Raw genomic sequence first — 17,703 nt, 5'->3', positions numbered from 1 at the left:
CGAGCGGTGTGCCCTCACCTGCTTCTGAGAAAAACCGGCAAAGTGTTGTAGTCAGGATCCGGATGGCTTTAGAATTTGGGCCTGGGGGGCTGCTGGGAAGGGGACACCTCGGGCGTGCTGCGCGGTCAGGAGAGCCGGGCAGCTCAGGGGGAAGGGGCTGGGCGCCCCTGGACCCGTGCCTTGTTTTATACTTACTAGCTCTGTTTTTTCATCAGGTTCCAGGCCAGAACCACACTGCACAGTTTTTAACCCAGTTACACAGCTCCAGGACATGCTGCTTCCTAGGCTACTGATTGCAAGGAAAAACGCCTGCCTGCGACATACCTTCAGACCCATTTCTTCGTTTCGGTACTTCCTGAAATAGTCTGTTCAGGCTCTGGCCTGGATTCTCTGTTGAAAAACAAGTGTGGTAAGAACAAAACAATCAGGGGACGGTGGTGTTGACGGCATGGGCTGTGTGACATGGACCTGAGCCACCTGTCGCTAAAGAAGGGCTCAGGGCTGCCTGAGACGCTCCTCCTGGCCGATTGGCCTGGAGGGCCCGCGGCTCCCCTACAGGAGGCAATCAGAGAGGGACCCGGTGGCGGCCCAGGGGGGGTCATGGGACAAGGCACTGTTTGTAAGCAGCTCGCCCGCCAGGCTGGAACGAACGCACAGGGAATTCCCCAGAGACGCTCAGTTGCAGCGGACGCCGCCCCCGACGCTCCGGGCTCCCGGGGCACACGGGCACTGCTCTCAACTCCACGGGCGTCCGACAAAAATCACGGCTCTCTCTGCCGATTTCAAAGAGAGAAGGAGCTCCTCAAGTCACGGATGGGACTGGCTTTCTGTCTATCTTTGGATGGAAGGTGGGGCAGGGACGGCCGTTTGGCTACGACTTTCCCACTAAGGAAGTCGCCAAGGCTGCTAGGGAGGTGACCCTGGCGCGCCCCCCTCCTGTGGGGCGGCGAGAGGAGAGGTCTTGTCTCTGCTGTGCTCTCCCCCACGAGGACCGAGCTCAGCCGGTGCTGCTGCCGCTGCGGCTACGGGGCTGGACGGCACCCAAGGGCCCCTTGCAGCGTGGGGCCAGCGCCCAGGGCTGATCGGATCCGCAGACACGAACCGCGCCCGCACACAGGTTGTGCGCCACGTTAATTCCCTCCAGTCCGAGACACGCCGTGGTTACCAAGTGCAAGGTGCTGGGCCAGTTTCGAAGGCCAGGTCTCCCACACCTAACCACTTAGCTCACTCTGGACATGGTGGCACCGGACAGAACCGTCATCTGATGTGATGCGCAGATGTCTCGTCACACGCACGCACGCACGCACGCTCACGCACGCACGCACGCACGCGCCGGCGCCGGGCCGCGGCCGCCCCTCACCTCTCTGTCTGCCTTGGATGCTACGGAGAGCCAAGATGTTCTGCTCGTCCGACAGGAACTGCTTCATCTTGTGGAATGGCTCCTTGCCGCGCACGGTCAGCTTGTTCCAGGGCTTGGGCCGGGCCAGGATCTCGCTCACGGAGCCCTGCGACAGTCCCAGGACGTAGTGGCCGAAAATGCGCTGTCCAATATTGTGCTTGATGAGCTGCTCTTTGACCTGCCGGGCGATTTCCGCAGTGTCTATCTCCTCGCCCTCGGAGGCGCTGCCAGCACTTTCTGACTGGCTGGGGGACGGGGCCATGCCGTTCACGTCTGGGCTTGGCTGTAACGGACTTGGGGAAGGTATGGAGTTTGTGCTGTATGGACCTGTTGGGAAAATCACGCTTGTGCTTCCTGCTTCCTGCATGGCCTTGGAGTAGAAGGACTGCATTAGCTGTCGCTGGAGGAGAGAGTTTAGTGCAAACTTTCCTGTCGAAGCCAGGGGTAGGCTGGGGCTCGCCAGGGATGAGCTGTAAAAGTCTTGACTTAACCCCGCTGGTGAGAACTGGTGTGTACCGTTAGTATTGGAAGCCTGCTCCCCCGGGTTGCGGGGCAACTGGGAAGGAGGGGAGGCCGGCAAAGGTCCCGGGCGCCGACTCTCAGTCTGGTCTTTCCCTTTTCTCCTGGCTGACCCTACAAGGAAGGGCAAACAGAATGCATTATGGGGGATTCCAAAGGGAAAAAAAACCAAGACCAAAATGCAAAGTGTGCCCCACGGAAGGGAATGACGAAAAAAAAAAAGTGCGGATTGTCCCAGGGCCAATGCGGTGTGTTGGTTTGTTTTTCGATTGAATTTGTTCAGTCAGCCAAACGAGGCCTCCCCTACACCAGCCACATGCATTCATGTTTGCACCTTGCTTGTACGTTGCAGCCTGGAGAATCCCCCTTGACAAAGACTCAAACTCCTAGGGTGAGTGACAAGGAGCCGGTGACACACACAGGAGGGGGTCGGCAGGTGGCGGGCCCCGCCCAAGGAGCAGCAAACACTGACACTCTGGGACTCGTGCGTTCTCTCCCACCACTTGCTCCCAAGGCGCAGGCACCGCACCGAGTCCGCACGATCGAAGGCGCGCACGTGTTAAGACGGCAACATCATCAGAGCCCGAGACACCTGCCCGCGGTTTATCAGCGGCCAAACCCCGAAGCACAGTCAGTGAGTGACGCCACCCTTTCGGGACGAGCACGGAGAGGCTAAGGTCGGGCACGCGGGCCCCCGGAAACACACAGCCAGCGGGAGGCGGCATGGAGCCTGCCCCTGGCCCGTCTGCGCGCAACTAGGACAAGATCGGAAAAGCCACACCATCCTCCGGCCGCCGCCTGCCCGCGGGCGCGCCGGCTGCACTGCCCCTCGCGCGCCCCTCGCTCGCCGACCGACCTCCGCAGACTTGCTGCGGCGCACACATCTCGTCGCCGGGTTTCAGCAGGGCGGGCGGGTGGGGGCAGCAGTGAGGAGGAGGAGAAGGAGGAGGAGGAGGAGGAGGAGGAGGAGGAGGAGGAGGAGGAGGAGGACCAGACGCTCGTTAGTCAAGGCGCTCGGTCACGGCGACGCTCCCGCCATGCATCTGCCCACACTCACGGTTCGTCTTCCTCTGCCGCGGACCCCCGGAAGCGAACTGAGCCCCACGCGCGGGCCCCTGTGCACCTACCGCTGAGGTCGCTGTTGGAGCTGCGCAGGGCGGCGTTCTCCGACTGCAGCGACCGGTTCTTCTCCAGTAGCAGCACCTCCAGGGGCTTGGCCGAGTCCTGCGCGGGGCAGAGCCGGGTTCACTGCGGGCCCTGCCGCCCGCGCCCCGCCCCCAGCCCTTCCGTCTGACACTGGGGCTCCAGCTGCAAAGCTTTCAGGCGCCCGATGAAACTGTTTTTTTTTTTTAACTTCTCTGACTCCTCACATACCTTCTCTATCATGTCCCCAAACTCAGGCAGTCTCACGTCGGCACCCCACGTGGACGCCGGGACCGGCTGCTGCGCCACCAGCCCCCACCGCCCCGTGACATGCCTTCAACCAGTGACCAGCTGGCCGGTGACTGGTCACCCTGCCCCGTGCCTTCTCAGGACCTGCCCAAGCTGTTCCCGCTCCCACCAGAACCGAGCTGCCACTTTGGGACACACTGCTCTGCTCCCGCTGGGTTTTTCAACGTGCGCAGAGACCCCCCCCCCCCCCCCCCCGCCAGGGCTGCCAGCATGGAACGCGTACCTGGGTCCCGGCTCCCTCCGAGGGTGCAAACTCCATGGACTTGAGGATGCTGAAAGAGGAAGACACAGTGGTTACTCCCCCCTTGGACCCCTCGCCACCAGCCATGCTGCGAAGCATGAACATGAAGGCTTCCTGCTCTCCGGGGAACTGAGGGGCTGACAACTCAGACTCCCCTGGCAGCAGCGCGATCTGACAATGTCTCGGGAGTAGCTGGTATGCAGCGAGCAGTTGGCTAGCAAAGTTGCCTGGCCAGCATGTAAATCAGTCCATATGGACTCGCACCAGCTCTGCGCAGAGCCGAGCTGTAGAGCTGAACACAGACATAACACTGCTGCGAGTGGGATGCGTGTGCACAGCTTGGGGGGATGAGAAAGGGCGGCCAGGAAGCCACGGAGACGGGAGCTCCCCACGCCCCGGCACCCACTTGGGGACGAGGGGAGCCGGGCACGGGGCAGCGTCCCACCTCGATGGCTCCCACAGCCTTGGGTGGGGGGAGGGGAGGACGCTCTCTACTCTGTCCCAGGCACTCAGGTCTCCCACGGCCTGAGCAAGGGCAGGAGTGGAGTGAGCCCCGCCCCCCAGAAAGTGCTGTTCCCCCACTCCTTCGCTCCTTCGGCTGTGACCTCTTTCCTCCCGTCAGTCTACCGGGAGGAGAGGGGGAAGGCGGGGCTGTGTGGCTGTAAGGAACCACCAGCGTTCCTTTCCGGGTCCCCGCGGGGAGCAGCCAGGCAGGGGGCTGCAGCGTGGAGCTTTATAAATCGGGGGCCCCAAGTGGACCTTCCCAGCGCTCTTGTGGCTTGGCCGGAGTGTCCAGCCACCACGACGTGTGGAAAGAGCCATCCCAGGAGGTCGGTGGCCATCCTTTGTCCCCCCCCCCCCCCCCCCATGCTGATCAGAACCATGCCTTATGACATGAACGAACACAGAGGGACGGAGGGGCCTGGAGGAGGGTGAGCCGAGCCACGCTGGTGTGTGTTGGGGACCGGGCAATACCGCTCGGGACATGAGCTTGCTCCCCTGTCTGTCGCCTGTTTGAGGTGTCCTTTAGTGTGTCTGGATAGATAAAAATGCATCTCCTTGTCCGGCCGTGAGAGATGCAGGCCCTCACAGGACAAAACCCCCATGGGCCCTGCTGCGCACTGCTTGCCAGACCTGGCCTCAGCTCCTGGGGAGGAGGGGGAGGAGGGGGAAGAGGGGGAGGAGGGGGAAGGCAGGACCAAGGCCCAGGGCCCAGGGCAGGGGTTCTGGCCCAGGCCTTCATGCCAGTTCTTTAATCTCAAAACCCAAAGACCCAATTTCCTCTTCTCTTTGAAGGGAAACCAGGAAAAGGAAGGGAGGTTGGGCGGGGCGGCAGGCGCAGGTCCATCGGGTAGAACCCAACGTCCCCGAGTGGGCAGTGGGCTGGGGGTGAGCGGAGCTCAGGGAGGCCTGGGGGCTGAGCCTGTGCAGGGGCAGAACACGGAGGGGACAGTGGAGCCCCCTCCCCAGGGGAGCCAGAGGAGGGGTCCGAGGGAAGAGCATGGGGAGCGGGGTGAGCTCATCTCACTAGACAGGGAGAGTGGCTGTGGGACGCAGGGGATGGCAGGGGAGGAGAGGTAGAGGTGGGGGAGGCAGAGCCCGAGACCAGAGGGGGCACTCTGCAGACAGCCGGGTGGGTGCGAATGACGAAGAGGCGCTGGAGTACGGGTGCTGGCAGGGCCCGTTGGTGCACTGCAGCTGCTTCCTCGAATGGAGGGGAATGGCAAGCCGAGACTGGGACTGGCAAGGCAGAAGGTCAAGGGCGGCCGTGTGCAGGGCGGGGCAGCGGGCCTGGGGAGCCAGGCAGACACCAGGGCCTGGAGGCGGGAGGGCCAGGCCGGGAGCTGGGCCCGGGAAGCCTGAGAATGTGAGCGCTGGCACTGCAGGGACAATCCGGGAGGACGGGGCTGGAAGGAGGTGGCGGCGGCCGCTGTGGGTTGGGGGACTGCCAGCTGGACGCCGAGCTCAGAGTTTATGATCTGGGTAGGGGGCAGCTTCCCTGGCTCTGTGCACACTGGGATACTTTCAATGCACAGTTCCATAAAAAGTCCCAAGCATTCTGCGACAGGCCTGAGTGCAAGTGCCCACGGCACGGCCGAGCCAGGACCCCGGCCCATTTGCCAGCAGGTGGCCCCGGGAGCCCCGGTGTGCATAGGGCAGTGGACAGCTCCATACTCACTTCAGCTCTTTCTTCACCTCTTCATAGTCAGCCTGGCCTTTGAGTTTTTCTTCCAGTTGCTGCAAACAGACGGGAACCTTGTGAGTGGCTGCGAGTGACCACAGGGCGGTGGACTGTGCTGACTTCTCTCCCTGCACGCAGCCCACTGTGCCGGACAGGGCAAGCACACCGGCACCCCCGGCGGCCAGCACCATCAGCTCGGGTCTGGCAAGACACACACACACACACACACACACACACACACACACACACACACGGCTACCCAACAAGATGACCACAGAAGGAAAACACTTTCCACGCTGGCAAACAGAATAAGGAACTGTCCATTCTGTGTGAAATACCACGGAGCAGCCCACAGAAGGGAAGGGGAGATCTCTCGGCATTTCAAAAGCAGAGTGCCGTTTTGCACAAAAATGTTGGCTGGCCAAGCTGGCTGGTGGCCTGAGACTGCTTTGGTGGGAGCCCTGTGAACCAGAGACGCAACCGCCTTGTGGTGGAGACTCCCAGCTACCGGGCATCAGGGAAAGAGAACGCACAGGCGGGCACCCCTGGATGGCAGGGTCCCAGGAGTACGGTTCCTGGATGCCCTCCCTGCTAGGAAGGCCTGGCCTCGGGCTTCTGCAGGCACAGGGAACTCCGACCACCCCCGAGGGCCCTGGGGGCACCACCCGGCACGTTTCCAAAGCACGAAGACGCTCTGAGATGCCCCAGCTGAGCGTGGGGCTCCCCGGGGACCTGTGAGGTGGCCCTGCCCGTGGCTTGCCAGGACTGGCTGGCTTCCTGCTAGGAGGCTATAGGGACCAGTTTGCTTCTGACTTCCCCCACAGGGAGCCCCCTGGGGAAAAGGAGGCAGCCCAATGTGGACTACAGAGAGCCGGGGAGGCCCTGGCAGCCAGTATGCTTTCAAGCCACAGGGGACAAAGGGCTTCCCAGGTGCCTTCCTGGGCTCTGCTTGACCAGGGCAACTGAGACCACAGTTTCAAGTCGGCTGAGAACATTCTAGAGTCTCGGGGAGAGACGCCCGCCTGGCCCACTGGCCTCAGGGCTTATGTGAACCCAGACTGCCTGCTCTGTGAAGGCGAGTGGCACTTGTCCTCCATCTCACCTCTTGCCAACTTTCTATAGGATGATGTTTTCTCGGTCATAGTCAAACGGGGGAGGTGGGGGGAGCAGGCACTTGGCTTTCCTGTGAAAGATTCTCACGAGACGCTCGTCCAGAGTGGCTTTACCTCATTCTCCTCCCTGCGGTCAGACAGCAGGAAGCACCAATGCACAGGCCTCCCTCACAAAGCAGAGGCCCCGCGCTGCTGGGGCGCAAAGCAACACGGGGAGGACCTCAGAGCCTGGTGTGGCACTGCCAAGGGCCTGAGCCCACGGACCCCACTGGTCACTCAGAACTGGGAACCCTGGAGCAACTTAACAGACTTCTCATTTGCAAAATGCAGTCACTGTGAGGCTGCACAAAGCAGAGGATGGCCATGGATGGCTTTCTCCAGAGAGGTTACAAAAGGCCAGGTGTGGGGCCAGGCCGGTGCTGTGGCACAGCGGGTTAACGCCCTGGCCTGAAGCGCTGGCATCCCATATGGGCGCCGGTTCGAGTACCAGCTCCTCCACTTCTGATCCAGCTCTCTGCTATGGCCTGGGGAAGCAGTAGAAGATGACCCAAGTCCTTGGGCCCCTGCACCCGCGTGGGAGACCCGGAAGAAGCTCCTGGCTCCTGGCTTCGGATCAGCCCGCTCCAGCTATTGTGGCCAGTTGGGGAGTGAACCATTGGATGGTTTGTTCTCTCTCTCTCTCTGCCTCTCCTCTCTCTGTGTAACTTTCAAATAAATAAATAAATCTTTAAAAAACAAACAAAATAACAAAAGGCCAAGTGTTAGAGGCCTGGCTCCCAGCCCTCTCCTGGCCTGGCTGGCCGAGAACTTGATGGTGGGCTTAGCCTGACGGGGTCTCACGTCACTCATCTGAGAAATGGGGAGATTCAGAACTGATAGAGAGTTTCTAAAGACAGTGGTGGGGACGTGCGTGGGCAGGTGGGAGCTGCCACCCACCCCTGGAGGAGAGCCCAGCAGGTGCCCCCCAGCTGCTGTCTGAACTAGGACAAGGATGACCTATTTGGAGCTCTTAACATCTTGGCCAAGTTAATACAGACATTTAATTTAAACGCCACGTCTTAGGGGCAGGTGTCTGCTCTAGTGGTTAAGACATTCGCATCCGGGGCTGGAGTCACAGTGCAGGTTAGGCTGCCAATTAAGACACCAGCATCCCATATCAGAGTGCTGGTCTGGGTTCTGGCAGCTCCACCTCCGATCCGGCCCCCTGCTGATGCGCCTGGGAAAGCAGTGGAAGACGGCCCAAGTGCCTGGGCCCCGGCCACCTGCATGGGAGACCTGGAGGAGTTCCTGGCTTGGGACTTCAGCCTGGCCCAACCCTGACTGTTGTGGCCATTTTAGGGGATTGAACCAGCAGACGGAAGACTCTCCTTTCTCTCCCCTCTCTGTCTTTACAAAAAGACCTGCAGTCCACATTGGAGCGCCTGGCTTCAACTCCCAACATCCAGCTTGGGCTCCTGACTCCATTTCCTGCTAATGCAGACCCTGGGAGGCACCAGGCGACAGCCCCCATCGATGGGTCCCTGCCACCCATGTGGGAGGCCTGGACCGAGTTCCTGGCTGCTGGCTTTGGTCTGGCCCTGCTCTGGCTGTTATAGGAGCTTGGGGGGGAAAGAACCAGTCGGTAGATGAAAGTTCTGTCTGTCTCAAAAAAGTAATCAGGCATACGGCAATCAGGCAGTCAACTTACGAAAACACCAGCAGAAAGTCCTCGGTGCCCTCGGGCCACCAGCAAAGGGGCCTCTGTGTGTGGGACAGACAGAGAGCTTTGGCCAGTCTGCACCTCCTGGGACAGGCCATGGGGACCGAGGGTACCTGCTGTGCAGGCGGACAGAGTCGGGCTCTCATTGCTGAGGCCCCGGGGCGCAGGCTGTGGACTTCCCAGCCTGAGGGGCGTTATCTCGGGGTCCAGGTTGAGGCAGCACCCACCCTCCTGTTTGCTGTCTCGGAAGGCCAGACGGGGGAGGAGAACGAGGGTCATTTTGGAGGGGCTCTTCTCCCTAAACGCAGGGTCCTGGCCCCAACACGGACCATGAGCTGGATGGCAAAGGCTCAGGAGGTTGGCTCTGACTGGCCAGCGTGCCACAGGCCACCTCTGATGGCAGGTGCCGTGACCCTGGTGTGACCGGGCACAGGGTAGACGGCTTATATGCAGGCCACTTGCACACTGCACGTCCCAGTGAGCAAAGAGCACCGTACACTGGGATGCGTCTGGGTGCGAACCACCAGGGCAGAATCGGTCGCCAGGCATCCTCCCAGTCTCACCAGCTGGCTGCTGTGAACTGACAACAACCCCATCATAGCTCCCCCTGCTGGCCGGAGGCTGCTCCAACCCGGAGGAGTACTCAGGAAAAGGCTCCCTGGGGCTGTCCACCAGGGCCTCTGCCTCTGCACCAGGGCCACGCTTGCCTTCCCCCAGTCTCTTCCGCTCTTGCAATCGGTGCTCACAGCCCCTTCGGGACCCAGCCAGGACAGTGCCGGGGCAGCCTTGTGCCCTGGGCTCTCCGGGATCTGGGACATTTGTCGTTATAGCTTGCTGGCGCCAGGCAGGCCAAGCTCCCTGCTCACCTGCCTGCTGGCTCCCACGAGGGGGGGAGGGGGACTCAGGTGCCGGCCCAGGGGCTGCACACACCCGGGCAGACCTGCTCCGCGGAGGACGCCCACCATCCCGCCCACCCACACAGCGAGTGCAGAGTGGGGTATGGAGGCGAGAGCTGAGCTGAGCCCTGGTGCAGGGTAAATGGGAGAGGGGCGGCAGGCTCAGACCACGCTGCTAGCGTGGGCGCTTACGTAACCCACGAGGCTGGGCAAGAGGCACTGAATAAGTCTAGAGCAGCGGGTTTGTCAGTTTTCCTGCCCTGTGCCGAGGGACACGGCCCCCTCCCGCGGTGGGGAGAGGGGGTGTGATGTGTGGAAGCACGCGCAGTTTGGAAGACGACCCCCAGGCGACGCTGACACCCGTGCCCAGCCACCCAGCAGGAAGCGCTGATCTTCAAAGCATCAAAGCATCTTCAGGAAAACATAATTTCTCCCCTGGGAGCCTGGTGCTCTCTGGGCTAGCCTGCCTTAGAAACACCGTTCTTAAACGGAAGCTACCGGCAGCTGCATTTTCTGTGCGACCGGGAGTACAGTGCAGGTGATGCCCAATTGCACCGCCAGAAAACCAGAGCCGAGTTATCAAAAGCAGCAGCCTTGTCATGGCCGTCGGGTTATTTCATTCATTACGAATAGGGGCTTATCTCTACAAGCGGTGCTATGCCTGGGGACCTGTGGGGGTCCGGAGCCTGCTCTGACAGCGTTTTAAAGGGTGCACCGGAAGCGAGCGCTCACCGCGAACCTGGCTCGGAGAAGCAGAACCCCGGCTGGCCGTGGGGGACTGGGGACCATGCAGCGGGGAGCCCGTCCTTGCACAAGGGCAGGTCAGAGAACTGAGCGCAGTGGGGAGACCTTGGTGGCCAAAAGAGGGAGCATTTCAGAGTGGGAGCGGCAAGCCAGCAGTCAGCCCCTGAGCAGATCTGACTCTGGAGAGAAAGGTCAGGATTCCCCCAGATGGGAGGTGCCCTTTCCCCAAGGCACCGTCATCAAATGCACTGACGTCACAGAGATCAAGGGTTCATGGCAAAACCATCCATGGCCCGTTCGTAGGATGCTTGCCTGGTAACTGCTCCTACTTAGATCTGAGGCGGTGCCACAGGCACTAAGGAAAAAACAGAAAAAGCCCCACCACGGTATCTCGTTCAAGTCACCTTCTTCCTCCTTGGGCGCAGGCCGGGAGGCTGCGCACGGCTGGGCAGGTCCACGCCTGCCGTGTGTGGGACGGGCGTGGGAGACCTTGGCTCCCGGCGACAAGGGGTTAAGGTAATTAGGACCGGAGAGGTCTCGTTACTAGAGGACATGTTTTGATTATGAGATCAGATGAAGATAAGGGAGCAATAATTTTGGGCACAGCAGTGCCGGATTGTTTCATTAAGCACGCTGTATTAAAGAATTCCCCCCAGATACGGGTAAAGGACATTAATTTGTGAAACTGCATTTCATTGTTTGGTGCAGGCAAACATTAAAACCTTAACTGATCTGGAAGAAACCGCTTTATAGTCACAAATGCCAGGCCCACGGGCTCCGTCTCTGGCAGCTGCAGGTGCGCGGGGTGTGTGAGCCACGCCCCCATAGCTGTGACGAACAGAAAGGCGTTAGCCACTAATAATGCCCTCATCAGGGTCAGGAACGGCTACAGTGTGAGGAAATCTCCAAGTGGAAAAATGACTCCCGCACTCCTCGGGCAAGCTGGTGGGAGGGTAACACCTGCTGGAACTGATGAAGGATGTGAGCAGGTCCCCAGGCTCCCCAGGGCCTTCTGCTCACGGAGGCCTGGGCACCCAGCACCGTCTCAGGGAGTGGATGAACTCCAGAGAGGCAGAGAGGAAGCCAGCAAGGGAGCCGCGTGGGGGCTGCTGTGTCCGTGCCGGGCCTCCTGGAAACCGAGTGCTGGCTAAAACTTAGCCAGGAGTCAAGAAGAACATGGTGTTGGCATCGTGGCGCAGCAGGTAAAGCCACCACCTGCGACTCTGGCATCCCATGTGGGCGCCAGCCCAAGTCCTGGCTGCTCCACTTCCAATCCAGCTCCCTGCTAACGTGCCTGGGAAAGCAGTGGAAGATGGCCCAAGTGCTTTGACCCCTGCCACCCACATGGGAGACCCAGATGAAGCTCCTGGCTTCAGCTTGGGCCAGTGCTGGCCATAGTGGCCATCTGGGGAGAGAACCAGTGAGTGGAAGATATCCTCTTTCTGTTGGTCTACCTTTAAATAAACAAAAATTCAAGGGACTATATGCAGGAGGTCTTCCAAAAGTTCATGTAAAATATGCATTATGAAAAAACTATTTGGGGCCTGTGTTGTGGTGTGGCAGGTAAAGCTGCGACCTGGGATGCTGGCAGCTCACATGGGTGCAGGTTCGAGTCCTGGCTGCTCTGCTTCCGATCCAGCTCCCTGCTAACGGCCTGGGAAAGCAGCGGAAGATGGCCCAAGTGCTTGGGCCCTGCAACCCACACAGGAGACCAAGATGAAGCTCCTGGCTCCTGGCTTTGGCTTGGCCCAATGCTGGCCATAGCGGCCACCTGGGGAGTGCATCAGAGGACGGAACATCTTCCTTTCTCTCTGTAATTCTGGTTTTCAAAATAAATAAGTAAATATTAAATTTTTTTCAGGTTTTTTAAAATCAAAGTGGGCCAAATTAAATTCTGGAATCACTTGGTATAAAAAGCTTCCTTCACTGTGGTTCCCTTCAGATTTTCACAGCTCCTTCAATGTGCTTTGCTGAGCAGGTGATGGACACACACCCCACCACGGCTCACTCATCTGTCCACTTGGGCGCTCAGCTAGCAGCCGGAGGGCAGGGGCAAGGGGCCTTGTATGCGTGCCCTGGGGCTCACAGGGGACCCTCCGTTGGCCCTGTCCCCTCACGAACCAGGCCTAGGTCTCCTGGCTCGGACAACCACGAACCCAGTGTTCCCATGCAGTTGACCCAGGGTTCCCGTGCGGTTTTCCCATCTGCACTCGCGTCGACAGATGACACGTGCCCGAAAGACTAATCGCTAGTGTGGGGTGTGCGCACAGGCACACTGCGCTGCTTGGCGGCTCCACGTGGGAGGGGAGGGGAGGCGAGGGGAGGGGAGGCGAGGGGAGGGGAGGGGCTGGAGCCCTCGGCTGCAGCACAGGCCCGAGAATGAGGTGCTGGACAAAGGGACATCCCTCAGCGCTGGGGTCATCTGGGCTCTCCTCTGGGGTCGGGGCGTGGCGCAGGCAGGTGTGTGCGGACCACCCGCCTCTGACACGGGAGCACCTGGGTCAGGCCCAGCTCTGGCTCCCGACTCCAGCTTCCTGCCAACGAGAACCGCGGGAGGCAGCGGTGATGGCTGAGCGACTGGGTCCCTGACACCCACACGGGAGACCTGGATTGAGTTCCTGGCTCCCAGCTTTGGCCCAGAGTTTCAGGCAGCCTGGACATCTGGGGAGTGAACCGCAGGATGGGAGCAGATACATGACATGCACCCCCAAATCCGCGTCCTCGCCCGGGGCTCTGGGGCTCAGGGTGGGCGGAGGGGACGTGCGCGCCCGGCCCCCGCCCGCGCCCTTACTTTGAGTGTGCTGTTCTTGGCGCTCAGCTGCTGCTCGAGCTGGGAGATCTGGCTGGCTGAGTTCTCGCGCAGCTTGGTGAGGCTGGCCTGGAGTCGCTGCACGTCCTCTGCCAGCTGGGCCGTCTCCCGCTCCTTGGCGGCCAACTCAACTTCCAAGCTGGAGCGCGTCAGCACCTCTATGGCCTGCTCCTGGGGAGGAGAAGAGAAATGACAGAACTGCCCTGGCGCTGGGTGTGTGTGCGCGCGGGGCGGGGGCGCCGATGGAGGCAGCAACCACGCGGACTTCAGGACGCGGACGGTGAGCCCCTGGGGGAGTGCGTGCCCTCTGGACTCCGCGACCTGGCAGATCAGTGCCACCAAGTCACTGGGGCTTGTGCCCCAGCGGCCCCCTAGCCCCATGGTGAAATCCTCAGAATCAGTGTTTCCCAAAAAGAGTTAAAAGAGGTGGAAGAGGCGTTCAGTTTTTTCGTTCCTTTGCTCAGATATTCTTAAGACATCTGTCTTAAAAAAAAAAACAAAAACCCTCACTTGTCTTTCCCCCCCAAAACGTTCATTATGGAAAACACGTAAAACCGAGACAAGGGACTCAGAGAACGTCGAAGCTGTAAATCCACTCCACTTCCCAAGGACTCAAGCCGCGCCTTGTTCAAGTTCAAGTTTGAAAAGTAATCACAGCTCCCCGACATTCCGGAGGCAGGAACACTTCTGGGCTTGACTGACAGGGCTGAGGAGCCAGCGCTCCTGGGGGGCCCTGTGACGACAGCAGAGACCCGGGGGTGGGGGTTGCGCTGCAGTGTCGATGCCACATCCTCACCCTCACCCCCCCCTTTAAACACGTGGCCTCGCAGTCCTGCTGCTGCCGGGTGTGCAGCCAGGCCAGCCCGCTGTGGGGCCTGCAGATCCAGGGGCAGCGGTCACACTGTTCCCATCTCCCGCCTGGGATATTAGGGCCCTGACCCCCAAGACTGCTAGCGTTTTGTTCTTTCTGTTTCCGCGACACAGTGCGATCAGCTGGTCACTCCTCCTAAGCTCTGGGGGCATGCACGCGACCCCAGCGACCCTGGTTACAAGGCGCACGCTGCCCAGCCCAGCTCTGCCTGGCGTGTGGGGCCTGATCACGAACCGTGGCGGGGGCTGGGGAGCCCAGCACGGGCACCAAGGGCGAGGGTTCCAAAACTCTGAAGACAGCTGCCCGCTTGGGAGGCATTTCCCGTCTTACAGCACTGTCGCCTGCGAGACTGGGAATGACAAAACACTCAGTGTCCGTCACCTGCAGGAGCTGGGACGGCACCACGAGGGAGGATGCCGGCCAGCCCAGCGCCAGGAGCCCAGACCTCCGGGCTGTGAGGAGCAGGAGGCAGGGCAGGTGGAGGGGCGCCGGGGGCAGGGGGCAGGGGCGCCGGGGGCAGGGGGCAGGGAGCAGGGCTCCATTTCCGGGTGGGAGCAGGGAGAGCCTGCAGGGAGCGGGATGCCGGCTCCTGAGGGCAGGGAGGGGGAGGTGCCTGGGCTTGGAGTGGCCACAGGGGCAGGGGCTGGGGACAGGAGGACACGGCGGGAGTGAACTGTGAGACCAGGCTGACCCCCATCACCCAGTTAACTCCTCCGCCAACCTTCCATCCCGGGCGGGTGCATGTGAACGCAGCGGGGACAGACAAAAGGTTTGAGTCAGAAATCTAGAAACAGCAGCTGTCAGCGCTGGCCCTGGCCCCGAGGCCGGGGGATCTGGGGGAAGCCAGGGCTGGGAGGGCTGTCCCTGCTCAGCCCGGCGCCACACGTCGCTCACCTGTCGCACCGCCAGTGTCACTGCTGCCTGCATGAACCAAATGCCACACTATGCCCTTCAGCCCAAACTCTGGCTGCCCGGTCTCTAACACGGGGCGCTCCTGGTTGTCCTGTCACCAGGACACGACAGGGAAGGGCCCGGGAATGAGCGACGGCTGCGGGAGCGGCTGGAGTGGGGGACAGAAGTGGACCTCTCGGTGCAGAGGCTGGAGGCTGGCAGGAGGGCGCAGTCTCGAGGGGACATCCACAGGACAGAGCGAGCACGTTGGAGGGGGGCCAGACTGGAACATGGCCGCTGGAATGCCCCAGGCTCATGGCCCAGGGGACCCCCAGAGGACGGGCTCCCTCCAAGGCTCAACCCTGCGGCCTCAGAGTCAAGGTCAGGCCCCGCGGCCCCACGGCTGGGGTGATGACCCACCAGTCTGTCCCCGGGTGGAAATTCCCATGGCTCAGGCTCCCAAGCCCAGCAGGGGCGGCCCACATTCCTCACGGTGGGGTGGGGGGCTCTGGGGGCCCTGGGAGGCGTGCTCAGCAGAGCGTAAAACATGTGGAGAAGGACCGAGGGCTACAGGCAACGAGAAAACAGGTGTCACCAAGGGCGAGTTCTGCCCACTCGCCTCCCTTGCTCCAACGGGACTGCGCACTTCACCCTGAGCTGCACAACCAACCCCTGCGTCCTCCCGGGGCCACCAGACCCTGGAGGCTGACCCGCAGCATCACCGTCTCTCCTCCTGCAGCCATCTTCCTGTTACACTTGAACGAGAGGCCAGCGCCTGGGGTCTGGGCTGCTCGTGGCGGTTCTGTGGATGGCACTGGGCGAGGCGGTGAGGGGAGGGAACGGGGCCTGGTGTCACTTCTTCCCTGTCGTCACCTCTGCTTCTGCCACCACCCAGCTGGCTGGGTCCGTGGCTGTTTCCGTCTGTTTTCCACGTGACGGCCTCTCTGGGTCTAAGAAGGTGGCCGCGTGCGGTTCCCAGAGCTCTGGGCTCACATCTGTCTGCAGGCGCATCCTCAGTTTCTCCACGACGCCCAAGAGGAGGAGCAGGGCGTGGCTGGGCCGCAGGACAGGACAGACGCAGCTCCGGCTCCAGGCGGGGCACTGGGCGGGCGCCTCAGCCCCCAGCCTCAGTTTCCTTACCTGTAAAGCCGCTCTAACGCCCCCATAGTGCCTGTGGTGATGAAACACGCTCAGGGCGGGAGTTCCATGGGCCCGTTCGCCGGCTACAAGCAGCACTGCCGCCGAGACACCCAGCGCTGTCTCTCTGCCCGGTTCCGCCAGCCAAGCCCAACACACCGCTCTTCCGCTGGCCCGGTCTCCCGTGTCTGACACTCCCCGGGCGTGCAGGAATGCGTGCCGAGGGGAGTCCCGGGGCTGCTCAGGAAGACTGAACGGGTGCCAGGTAAACAGTGCACTTGAGCGATGATGAAGTGCCGTGGCAGCCTTCGCACCCACCGCTCACACTACCTGCGAAAACACTCATTTCCTCTTCTAGCGTTTGGGTTCCTGCAGCGCGGGATGGTGCCAGAATTCTGTTCAGTCCAAACGCGGTGCTCAGCGGCCCTGTGTGCGCAGGCGCAAATGCAAGGCTCCCTCCGTGGGTCCAGGGAAGCCACTGACCCCGGTCCTGAGGGCTTCCTCCTGCCTCGGCCCTGTCCACCTTAGACTCTGCCAAGGGGCCGGGACTGGAGCCAAGGGGCCATTTCAGATAAAACCAGGCACCAGAGTCCTTGAGTGCGAAGGATGTGACGGCCCCTTAAGTAGACATCTTTCCTCTCCGTCCTCAGATACTTCAATCCCCTCGTGTTTCAGGTGGAAGGAAGAAGACGAAAGCCCACTCTTGAAAGGGGGTCCTGGGGCAGGCATTTCACCCGGCGGCTGAGACGGCAGCAGGTGCCCGCATCCTGGGTGTCATACCTCGCTCAGAGTCCCGACCCCAGCTTCGCGCCAGGGCAGACCCTGGGAGGCGGTGGTGACGGCTCAAGCGACTGGGTCTCTGCCACTCACACGGGAGCCCTGGGTTGAGTTCCTGCTCCTGGCTTCAGCCCCCAGCCGCCGCAGGCATTTGGGGACTGAACCAATGCATGGGAGCTATCGGTCTATCTGTGTCTCACAAATAAATATCTACATTTGAAATTAATAAAAGAAAGTGTGTGTTGGGGGGGTGGGTCTAGCCACCGACACTTTGTTCTAGATTCACTCCTGGGGAATAATTTCAAAGCCTTGGCCTGGGGTTGGTAAGGCCCACTCGGGTCTGGCCCAGCTGTGGGCTCCTGTGCCGTGGGGCAGGTGTTTGGGTTCCGGGAGCCTCTGCGTTCTCATCCACATGAAAGGATCCCGTAGAATAACAGCTGTCAAGCTCACAGATGAACTCTCTCAGCGGCAAGTCTGCCCGACGAGACCGTGCTCCGTGGTTCTCCTGGGGTCCCCCTTCAGCAAGGCCCCTGGGGTCTTTGTGAAACCCCAGGACACCTGCCCCTGTCAGTGCTCCCCGGAGCTATGGGCCTGGAAGCTGTGGGGCAACAGGCCAGGTGCCAGGCAGAGGTGGCAGCACTGAGCTTTGCCGAGGCTTCGGGCTGCACGCTCTGCTCCTAACTCCAGGGCCCCGCTTCGACAGACTTGGGAAGCTGAGCCACTTGGTCCAGGTCACCCGCAGAGAGGCCGCAGCGCTGGGGCCTGGCTTCCTGCACCACGGTCCCAGCCCCCACACTGTTCCCTGTGGTGGCACTGAGTTGAGGAGAAGCACCTGGGAATCAGCTGTTCAAAGCCATCTTGCTCAGGCCGGCTGGGAGGGCTGTGGCCTGGAGCCGCTTCTGTGAACTCTCAGACGAGAGCTGTGCCCGGCTCTTTCTGGACAACATCCTCAGGCAAGATTCCGGCTGTCACCT

The 17,703-nt window shown here is 61.2% G+C and overlaps 1 protein-coding gene across 13 annotated transcripts in view; it reads right to left on the bottom strand.

The window, feature by feature from the left end:
- The window catches only part of CUX1 (cut like homeobox 1), a 313,006-nt gene that overhangs the window by 57,428 nt on the left and 237,875 nt on the right, over nt 1-17,703 (bottom strand). For 2 of the 13 annotated variants that reach the window (XM_051837957.3, XM_051837952.3), the window contains exons 11-16: nt 13,036-13,224; nt 5,791-5,849; nt 3,594-3,642; nt 3,046-3,142; nt 1,361-2,032; nt 325-390 (exon numbers count right to left, since the gene is read on the bottom strand). In XM_051837957.3, coding sequence (XP_051693917.3) covers nt 325-390; nt 1,361-2,032; nt 3,046-3,142; nt 3,594-3,642; nt 5,791-5,849; nt 13,036-13,224 — 1,132 coding nt within the window. The remainder of the gene's footprint in view (nt 1-324; nt 391-1,360; nt 2,033-3,045; nt 3,143-3,593; nt 3,643-5,790; nt 5,850-13,035; nt 13,225-17,703) is intronic. The other 11 variants (XM_051837958.3, XM_051837953.3, XM_051837966.3 and 8 more) reach the window with 8 other exon arrangements.

Source organism: Oryctolagus cuniculus, chromosome 19, assembly GCF_051225735.1.
Source record: "Oryctolagus cuniculus isolate XC-2025 breed Fujian yellow rabbit chromosome 19, ASM5122573v1, whole genome shotgun sequence".
Classification (NCBI taxonomy): domain Eukaryota; kingdom Metazoa; phylum Chordata; class Mammalia; order Lagomorpha; family Leporidae; genus Oryctolagus; species Oryctolagus cuniculus.
This window is presented reverse-complemented; position numbering and strand designations above follow the sequence as displayed.